Source organism: Dipteris shenzhenensis, chromosome 22 (assembly GCF_047967505.1).
Source record: "Dipteris shenzhenensis isolate YYH24624 ecotype China chromosome 22, Dip_SZ_1.0, whole genome shotgun sequence".
Classification (NCBI taxonomy): Eukaryota; Viridiplantae; Streptophyta; class Polypodiopsida; order Gleicheniales; family Dipteridaceae; genus Dipteris; species Dipteris shenzhenensis.
Window position 1 is genome coordinate 15919392 of NC_141617.1, and position 11297 is coordinate 15930688.

The following is an 11297-nucleotide window of genomic DNA, read 5'->3' on the forward strand; positions in this document are numbered from 1 at the left end:
AAAAAGCATCGCTATATAGTGATGGAACAGGGCAAATCGTCGCTATATAGCGACGGAGCAGGGCAAAGCATCACTATATAGTGACGGTTGAGGGCACTTATTGCCAGAAGAGAGAAAAGGAGCTCATGGGTGGCTATTTTTTGGATCTTAATAGATTTCCTTGCAGCTCATGTTGTAATTTTGGAAGTGTGTAGATGGAAGGGAAGAGTGGAAGCTCGTCAGATGATGCGCCAATGCCCAAGAGCGCAGAGTGGCTTACGGAGAGGTTGTATTGTCATTGCACTCATTGCAAGCGAGAAGTATGACATCAACGTTGTATTGTCATGCGCCACTTGCGGATGTATGGGGAGGAGCGCGAACCAGTATCCACCGTTGGTGTTGCACGTGGTGATGGATCATTGGTAAGTCAATGCTATTTGAATTCGTGATTAATACTGGATACCATTATGACAAGATTTGATATTTATACGAAATCTTGAGACAAGATGAGGAGGGTGGCGAGGGTGCGCATATACCTTCACACTTTGAGCAAGACTATAGTCTCTCGGATGTGCTAGATGATGATGAGGGTATGGTGGACATGATGGATTCTATTTTCAGGGGCACTACATCACATGTACACGTGATATCAAAGTCTAAGGTCAATATGCAAGAGTTGCAATCAACACAACTGTACGAGGGTGCTAGGATGTCTAGACTATGGGCTTGTCTCTCAATCTTGAATCTGCAAGCAAAGTATGGGTGGTCGGATACAAGTGTCTTAGCCTTAATGAGGTTAGCTCTCGCATTAATTTGACTCATTATTTGGATATTGTTTGTTTTGAGAATCATCATTATTCGAAGCCTATGTATGTTTGAATTGTGACTCTCTTTTATCATTCTCTCTTTTATCCTCTCTTTTCGTCTCTTTTCTCCTCTCTTTTTCTCTCTTATCTCCTCTCTTTTTCTCTCCTTTTTCTCCTCTATTTTCCTCTCTTTTCTCCTCTCTTTCCTTCTCTTTTTTTCTCTTTTATCCCCACTTTTTCTCTTTTCACTTTCTCTCTTATCTCCTCTCTTTTTTTGTCTTTTTTCTCCTCTCTTTTCTCCTTTTTCTCCTCTCTTTTTCTCTCTTTTTTCTCTCTTTTTTCTCCTCTCTTTTCCTCTTTTTTCTTCTCTCTTTTTCCCCACGTGAAGCTTCAATAGCCTACCATTGAGCAAACAGATACATACTTCTATCACTCTAATTCAAAGAATGTAGGAGTCTGTAAATGTTTGCTCAATGTCAGGCTGTAGGATTCTAAGCTTGCTCAATGTCTTATAGGTATTCTAAGTTGTAGGATTAGTGACATGACTTCTTTGTTGCTTTGAAAGAGGGGAAAAGAGAAAGAAAAGGGAAAAAGAGAAAGAAAAGGGGAAAAGAGAGGTGAGAATCATCATGTATGTTTGAGAATCATCATTATTTAAAGCCTATGTATGTTTGAATTGTGATAGGTTTTTCCAGAAGATGTTGCCTGCACCAAATACCATGCCTGCATTAAGAGATGAAGCGAAGAAGATGCTAACAACGGTGGGTATGGATTATGATACCATCCATGCTTGCCGTAATGACTGTATTCTCTTTCGTCGTGAGCATGGAGATTTGGCTAGTTGTTAGAAGTGTGGGGAAAAATGATATAGAGATGACTTGCGGGGTGAGCAGATACTGGTAAAGGTCTTGAGACACTTTCCCATCATTGCAAGAATACATCACATGTTCCGATGCAAATCCATAGCGGATTTGATAACTTGGCATGCATCTCATCAGTCCACTGATGACACATTGAGGATTCCCGCAGATTATGCAGCTTGGAAGCACATAGAAAATTAGTGGCTGGACTTTGCAAGGGAGCCACGCAACTTACATCTTGGACTCGCCATGGACGACGTGAATCCTTTCGGGTTACGCTCGACATCTTGGTCGACATGGCCCATAGTCTTGGTAAATTACAATATCCCACCATGGCTAACAATAACGAAGGGACACCTCATGCTTGCACTACTTGTGCCAGGGAAGTACAAGGCCAAAAATATGGACATGTCATCAAATCCATAGCGGATTTGATGACTTGGCATGCATCTCATCAGTCCACTGATGACACATTGAGGATTCCCACAGATTATGCAGCTTGGAAGCACATAGAAAATCAATGGCTGGACTTTGCGAGGGAGCCACGCAACTTACATCTTGGACTCGCCATGGACGGCATGAATCCTTTCAGGTTACGCTCAACATCTTGGTTGACATGGCCCATAGTCTCGGTGAATTACAATATCCCACCATGGCGAACAATAAAGAAGGGACACCTCATGCTTGCACTACTTGTGCCAGGGAAGTACAAGGCCAAAAATATGGACATGTACATGGCACCTTTGATAGAGGAGTTACAGATCTTATGGAGAGGAGTGCGGGTCTTTGATATTTCCAGAGCTCCTAGACATACCAATGATATTTTGGTCAGGGGTATCTTGATGTGGACCATGCATGACTACCCAAGATATGGAGAGTGCGCAAGTACATGGTTGTGTCTTTACATGTATAATATGGGATTATCTTTTATGACTCTCTTTCGCACGCATGTCTTATATTAACACATTCATGCACACGTGCAGGACTTGTTACAAGTGGGTACCATGCTTGTCCTATTTGTGGAACGGGTTTGAAATCACTTGCACGATACTCCAGACATATGAGGAAAAATGTTTATGAAGGTCATGATCGATACCTTCCGCGGCCCATCTTGCACGTGGAGGTCAGCTTGTTGATCCACCACCACCATATTTGAAGGCAAGTGATTGGATTCGGGCTTGGAGGGCAAATGGATAGGAACCTCCTCATGGTATGAAGAGGCTATCGATATTTCACGAGCTTCCTTATTGGGGTATCATTTCTTGGATCCCATGCATATCTTCAAGAATGTGGGAGCTACTATTTGGGCACACTTGGTTGGTTCCAAAGATTCGAGAGGAGTGCGAGAAGACTTGCGTGCTATGAATAGGATGTCTTGTTTGTGGCCCCAAGTGCATGCTTCGGGAAAAGTTATCCTCCCAAAAGCAACATGGATCCTCTCCACGAGAGAGGAGGCAGCGGTCAAGGCGGACATTGCCTCTTTTCAAACACCCATAGGGTACATGCATTGCTTGAAAGGAGCATTTTCAAAGGACAATAAGCTTAGTGGGCTCAAGTCCCATGATTGGCACAAGGTCTTACAGGTATTCTAAGCTATAGGATTAGTGTACCGATAATTGTGATGCGTTAGTGTAATTATGATTATGTTATATTATTGACATGACTTCTTTGTTGCTTTGATAGTTCATCCTCCCAATTACAATAAAAGGGTGCTTACAAGAAGATGTTAGAAATTCTATATTCAAGATTAGTGGTATTGTGAGGTATGCTTACTATCAAATCGCATTGATTGCATTTTCTTCAATTTAATCTAAATAATCTGTAGACTGATTATGAATATATCTTACATGCGCATGTGAAATAGGTGGATATCTCAAAAGAGATCTCCATATCGATTATCGAGAAGCCTAGGGTGGAATCCATCGAAGCCGTATGCTTGCTTGAGCAGCACTTTCCCTCGAGCATTATGACAAACTCAAGTGCACTTGCTTGTGCACATAGTTGATGAGGTGGCCATTGCAGGTATTGTTCATAGTCAGTGGATGTTTTTTCTTGAGCGGTTTATGAAAACTTTGAAGGGATTTGTAAGACAAAGAGCAAGACTAGAAGCAAGCATGGCAAAGAGATGACTTGTGCAAGAGTCATTAGTATATATCACGGAGTTTCTTGTATCCATGGATCCCAATATGCCAGAAGCTTGGCATAACAAGGATGATGCTCGCATCATTGGCGAGGTTCCCCAAGGAAAAGGTATTGAAAGAAAGATGAGTGGAGAGCAAATGGAGAAATTCAATAAGTTTTGTATCCTCAATAGCAAGGAGATGAAGAAGTGGATTGAGAGATATGAAGCGGCCAAAGCAGAAAGAATAAATGCAAGGCCGAGATTTAGAGTAATGTACAGGTGATTGCAACCATATCCACGAGATCTCGCCCTTCTCCCCACTCACATGTCACTGGATTGGCTACAACTGGCTCTACGTAAAGCCGAATGTGATGGAGAGACAATAAACGAGCACGAGCGAGAGTTATCATCTGGATGCATGATGTATGTAAGTTTCTTACCTCTTGATGTAATTAAGTAATTATTTGTGGCAATATATGCTATAAAATAGATGCATCTTCATTGTTTTAACGATGCTCTTTTGCAATACAAAAAGTACAGTGCATTATGGCCATATGTACAACATTTTCACGTGGAATGCATTGATTCAAAGAGAGTCACGTATGATTGTGGAGTCATGGCTAACTTCACACAAGATAGCCGAGCAAGTGCTTCGGATACCAATCTTCTCTCCTCACAGTTGGATTATTGTGGAACCATATGCGAAATCTATGAAATTGATTTCAGACGATTTAGTATTTTCATTTTTGATGTAAAATGGTTTAGAACTATTTACAACGGTCCCCATGCGACAGTGAGAAAAGACAGTAGCGGTTTGTTTGCAATAGACTCCACCAAACTTTGGACCGATGAAAGTGATACTTTTGTTTTTCCCGAGCATTGTGAGTAGGTGCAAATTAATGATTTAATTAATTGAAGCTTTCATTTTTAAAGATCCATTGATACATGTACTTCAGCATAATTTCATATATATAATTGATGGCATTTGGCACTCATCTTCAATATAGGTGGTTTTTCATCCGGATCGTTCTGATCCAAGATGGTGGTACGTGATCCAAGATGGTGATACGTTCTGATAGGGATCGTTTTGATCCAAGATGGTGGTACGTGATCCAAGTTGCACCACGAAGTAAGCAAATTTTTGAAGATAGAGATGTGGATATGGAGATGCCACTACCAATGCTAGATCCAATTGATCCAGATGGATCTAGCAAAGAAGATGAAGATCACAATATGAGCCAAGAGGAAGATGCACATAATGACATCGTACGGGAGGAAGATGAAGATCATGATATTAAGGAAGAAGATGACGATCATCAAGAATCACCACACTTTATTGAAGAAGATGATCAAGTATTCTTAGGTGAACGTACGATGCTAGAGTACATTGATGATATAGGAGATCAACTCGGTATAGAGTTAGAGATAGACTTGTTTGGCGCGTTAGACTTGGATCAGGATAAAACTGTTGATGTAAATGCTCTTCATTGATTTTTTTCATCTCAAACTTGGACATGAATATATGAGCTTCAAAGGCTTGATGTACATGCTCTTGTACTTTTATTCTCTCAAAGGATCAAACATGTATGAAAAGGAAAAAAAAATTGTCATTGGGAAAAACTATCTTTTAAGGTCGGTATGGGAAAAAACACTCTCTGTAAAACGTCGCTATAGGAAACAGTCTCAGTGTCGCTATATAGCGACCATTCACAACTCTAATAAGTGTCGCTATATAGCGACCATTTACAAGTCTAATAAGTGTCGCTATATAGCGATGCTATTTAAATGTTGCTATATAGCGACACTTAATGAATCCCACTTTGGTTACCGATGATTAGTGCCCCGCGCATGCTAAACGTCGGTACTTAAGTGTCAGAATAGGACTCGTGTGTAGTAGTGCAGCATTAACATCAAAGAGCAACTAACGGTTGAAAATCATTTTAAAACAATGAGCTATTGATTTGGAGTTGCTTGAGTTGGCTCAACATACTTGATGGATGAACCTCCAAAGTTGGCTTTGGTCTTCTATCCTCTAAGAAATTCTTCTTATTTCATTAGCACCATCATCCCCATTATCATTCTCCTTCTTAAATACTCCAACTACAAAATGTAAATAATTTTCAATACAAGTCCAAAGTGTTTAATGTGTGTGTGTGGGTGTGAGCGAACATGTGCGTGCATGTCTGCATTTTTGCATGTGCGTATGTGTATGCATACATGCATGCACATGTGCTCTGTCTGCATCATGCACAAAGAGAGAGAGAGAGAGAGAGAGAGAGAGAGAGGGAGAAGGGGGGGGGAGGGACTTGACATCAATTTAATTCATGTTGGGTTTAATATGTCCATATTCTCTTTGCCTAATGTGAATTTATGTTATGAATTTTCTAGATTGAGATGTTATTTGGATTCATGATTGAGGACATGAAACTGTGCTCTTGTGCAATGTGTTATATTTATTCTCTTTGAAAACATAGATACATTTTAGATCAAATCTTATTGTGTTTTGACATTTCTTATGTCACGATGAGCTATGATTTTTGAGTTTGGAAACCTCTCATCAAAAGAGATTTCTAATCTCCTAATTTAGCACTATCACATACCTGTAGGTTAGGCATCTTCAGCCATGCTTACATGATTCAAGGGGACCTTTAAAAAATATAATCAATAGTCAGCTATGGTGGACCACATACTATTTATTATTACATGCAATCCTGGGGGGGCTCCCTATTTTAAGAACATGTCCTTTGATTCTATGCTAGCATGTTGCTTAACTTCATTTTATCATAATGGACCTCAACCAATGAACATATTGGAATCATGCATTTCCTTAATATAGATAGTGAATGAGGCTATTAAAGTTGCCTCAAGTTAGACAATGGAAAGTTATTCCCCATGTGCATCTCATGGTTATCGAAATGGTATGACCTTATTTGTTTTTTCAAAAGTAGTGCATATATTTCACTACCACAATGTCATAGATTTGGGATTTAGGGAAAGTGCATTAGATGTAGCTCCACACCAACAATCTATAAGTTTAATGTTTTTCTATAAAAAATGTTGGACATGCAAATAAGACTATTGCTGGAGAATTTTAATTGTACAAGGAAAGTAAAAGTTATACATAAGCCACATGGACAAAAGAAAAGAGCCAAGGTAATGGGACAAAGGTAGGGAATTTGGGACCTCTAAAGGTATTAAGAACCCTAGTGGCACAAGGAGCTCTAGAAACAGTCACATGTATGATGAAAAGAAGTCAAGATTATGAGAATTATTAGGGCCCTTAAACCTTGAAGTTTAAAAGATGAGAGATAAATCTGAGGACCTCTAGAGGTACAGAGCTTAACACAAAGTAAGACGATGGATACGTGCAATGCAATCTATGAACAATTGTTAGACAGAACATCTTATTTCCCCTTATTAATTTTTTAAAAGCTTGTTGAACTTGAGAATCAACAACTACAACCCATGATATTGCATGACTTATGGAATTCCATAAATCTTTAAGCATTAATTTTGTGATTATCATATAAAAGATACCCAAGAGGCCACCCAATCAAGGCCTTCTCAAATAGATCCTAAAATTCCAACCAAGCACAACCTTACGTTCTTTGGTCTATGTAAAATGTTAAGGCACATTTCTCGATTTGACCAACCTTAGACAATGTGCTAGCGACTCAGGCATTTTTAAATTTGATGAGTCAAGAGCACTCCATCTTTGTTTAAAGTATAAGTCTAGAAAAAGGAGCAAATATTCCATGTGGACATGACTAATGAAATGAGGAGAATCCCAATAACCGACATTAGCAAAATGTTGTTTGTTGGGATTCTCCTAGATTTTACCAGGTTTTTTCTCTTAACAAGCAAGAAATATTAAAGATTCTCTTAGATTACGATAATGTTTCCTTTTTTAAGAGGAAGAAACATTAATCCTTCCATTGAAAAAAAACACATTAGCATATTCTAAGATGGTGTGCACTTGTAATAGGAGGCAAGATCTTCTCAAAGTTGTTGATGAGATCTCATTTGTCCAAATCTTTATTAAGATGTTGTTAAGGTGGCTCATAAATGTTTGGACTCGAAGGTCCACCTTTGTGAAGATAAAACACAATGTGATTTATACGAAAATGGGAGTTTTGACAATGACTTTCAAGGCAAGTTATGCAACTAGTCCATCCATTAAAGAGATTTAATCAATCTTGACATTAAGATTTATTGAGGAGATTCTAGGAATATAGAGACAAATGTGGCACAATTGTTGTAGATGGATTGTATATTACTTGGTATATCCCCAAATTGTGAAACCTTACCAAAATAGTAATCAAATAGCTCTACATAAGGAGAGATAGATGATATTTGAACTTGGAATTTTATTATTTGCACTAAGCGAGACAATGCTCATCATTGTTTTTGTTACCAAGTTTGAGCAAATTCTCTTCATGGGCCTCTTTGTTTTGGGGAGAGAGGAAATAAAAGGTTGCCTGGAGAGAGAGATATAAATTGCTTAAAGAGCATGAGCATGCTGAGAGACAATGCACTCAGATCCAAAAGTGAGTGTCTCAAATGGTGGGCATGAGCGAAGGCACACATGGCCCAAGTAATATAACAACATTAGAAGGGTGCTCCTCAAGGCTCCAAGAACAGATTGGGCAAGATGGAACATTGCAAAAATTCTTGAGAGTAGATATAACTTTTTTTTAAAGATTGAAAGAGTAGATATAACTTTTTAAGGAGGACACCACATGTTTGGGCAAGATTGAACATTGCTATCGTTTTCTCCAGTAAAACCTTAAGATATAGGTTTTTATATTGCTTTCCAAAAACACATGAAAGGACAGTTGTCCGAGTAATCAAATCTCTTTTCTTTACAATGAGCAGAATCTCTCTAGAGCCCCTATGTACAAACTGTCTGGGGGAATCCACACATAACTACTTGTGAACCCATTCATCTTTCCAAATTCACAGCGGGAAATCCTTCCACTGAGCTGTGAGACCCGTCCATCGATCTGCTTCGGTACCTGTGTATCCCCATCTCCACGTTCTTGGCTTCTGCTTCGTCTATGGCTTGATAATTCACCTGCCCTCCATAACTCTTGATTGCAAATAGGAAGGATACCACTGTGAAAACCACTATCCCACTCAAATACCAGCTGAACTGCAGCGTTGCGAGTGCTTTAGCCCTCGCTGTCGTCGCTATGTCTACGCAACGCACCACACGATGCATAGCCTCTTCCTGCAGCCGGCAGCCCGTAGGAGTGAAGGCAGGAATCCATAGGATTAATCCCATTTGAATGAACCAGAATCCTTGGAATACTATAGACATCGAACGAACCAAGGCAACCAGGAAGCTCTGCGGCCAAACGACCTCCAATAAGGTACAGGCCAAACTGACACAGATGATCAACTGCAGCAGCCAATGATAGTGCCCCTCCAAGCCCATGTGATCGGCCGAATGAAGGTGGAAGAGGAGGAGTTCTTGACTGAAGGCAAACGAACCGAGGACGTGAAAAAGGCCAAAGGGTACTGTAATTTCTTGAGTGTCGACAATCAGGACCACGGCAGCATAAGCGAGGAGGAAAAAAGAGATAGTGGAATGCTCGAAGTTGTTCAGATGCTCGGGGGGTATGGACCAGTCGTCCGCCAGAGGCTGATGTCGTTGAGGGCCAATGAAGAGCTCGGCAGCAATGGAAAGCATGGACCCGAAAATGATGGCGTAAAGCTCCAAGTACTTGAGTTTCCCTTTCAATTTCGTGGGGAACCATGGCCTTGTGTAGAAGTCCCAGGGACCTTGCGCGTAGTTGCGGATGGTGTTGAAGAGATGCCACAATCCGATCAACAGAAACCCTGCTCCAGGCGCAACGTGACCGATGAGGGTGCCCATCTCGGGAAGACAGCAGTTTCTCTGCACAGATTTGATCGAAAAACCTGGTAAGCGCAAACAAAAGGTTGCAAAGAGCCACTCTCGCGGATGCCACTCTAAATGTTTGGTGGCAAATCTTTCTTGCAGCGTCCGGGGGAAATGATTTGGTTCAAATCTTCCGCTTCAAATAAACAAGAAACGAAGGGAGGCAAGAAAGAACATGAGGACCGAGCAAATTTCGTACCTGAAGAAAGGTGAGAGGGATGTTGGTTCTGCGAGAAAGAGAGGGGGGGGGGCAAGAAACGGTAAAATCGAGGAGGTGAAGAGGCAACTGCTGACGGAGATGTGGGCTGGGAGAGAGAGGCTTGATGTGCAGGTGGGAAAGGATAGTAAAGATTTATAGGAGAGGGTACAACGTTGGATGAATTGGGGGACAGTACTTTGAACGAATTGTGGGAGAAGAAGTGACTGCAAGAAGGTCAGAAAGATGGTTAGAACTTTAGAAGGTTTTGAAGTGTGAGCAAAGGTTGCTTGTCAAACATGCAATTGCGTCCCAGAAAAAACTCGTGATCCTTCCACAGAAGTTGTTAAGGTGCCTCCTGAGTTTGTTTAATTCTGTTGTCTCTCTCTTGTTGTGGGCACAATCTTGACTCGCAGTGCAGTGTGTCTCTATCTCAGGATGCTTGCTTCTTTTGGCACTCGCTCAAATTGCCATACTCTCATCAGAGCCTCTCTCTCTATTTCTTTCTGTAATAGCGTCCTCTCAGGGGAACTTAATTAAACAAAGCATTGTTTCTGTCAACTGCCCACAACCCGTTTTGCCACCCTTGTCCCTTGGCTTTTTTGCTTCTTCTCTCTCTCTCTCTTGCATCGCCAATGACCATCCACAGCCTCCACGCCTCCCGCTTTCGAATTCTGTGTTTGTTTGCAATTTGACCAGCTTTTCCCCCGTTTTTTAAAAGACGGACGGGGACTGCATGGCTTCATCTGCCTCGCAACGCTTGGGAAAAACGTAGCACCTCTCGGAGGCTTTGTGACGGCCTCCCTGAAGTCAGCACACATTGCGTAGGCATGTTGACAACGGCGCTTAAGCCTTCTTGCGTGACAGCAACGCTATCGCAACATCCAGGCTTCCGATGATCATCTCCGATGATCATCTGATGATGCTCTCTTTGAATTCTCAATTCGAACGTGCTCCTTCAATCTCGATTCTTCTAGTGCCTCAGCCCTTTGACCCCGGTACATCCAAGAGGGCGACCATGCACTGCTAGATATCAAAGCCCATTACAAGCTTTGTAGCTTCTATCTCCCTAAACATTCATCACTTTTCCTGCATGCGAAATTTCCAAGCAATGTCATTCCATAGGCCTCGCCTTCTCAAAGCATATGGCATATCCTCGTCGTCACATACCTCATCCTAGTATATGCCCTGGCATACATACCATATTGACGTCTCCCCATCAATGTGTAGTCTTTCCAGTCACGTGGGATGAGTAAGTCACGTGGGATGAGTATTGATGCAGGTATTGACGTCTCCCAATCAGTGTGTAGTCTTTCCATTCATGTGGGATGCAAGAGTATGACTATGATAATTTCACCTTTTTCAAAAAATGTGTCAAGGTACATAATTGTGATTCATTGAAATACAAATCTAGGATTTTGATCAACTAATA

The 11297-nt window shown here is 41.0% G+C and overlaps 1 protein-coding gene across 1 annotated transcript; it reads right to left on the reverse strand.

Annotated features, from left to right (window-relative positions):
• Nucleotides 1–8605: 8605 nt before the first annotated feature.
• On the reverse strand, nucleotides 8606–10037 carry LOC147887799 (uncharacterized). Its single transcript, XM_087393791.1, has 2 exons — nucleotides 9869–10037; nucleotides 8606–9666 (listed from the first exon to the last, which is right to left on the reverse strand). The coding sequence occupies exon 2, from the start codon at nucleotides 9643–9645 to the stop codon at nucleotides 8710–8712; it is 936 nt and encodes a 311-aa protein (XP_087249917.1). The 5' UTR covers nucleotides 9646–9666; nucleotides 9869–10037; the 3' UTR covers nucleotides 8606–8709.
• Nucleotides 10038–11297: the final 1260 nt, after the last annotated feature.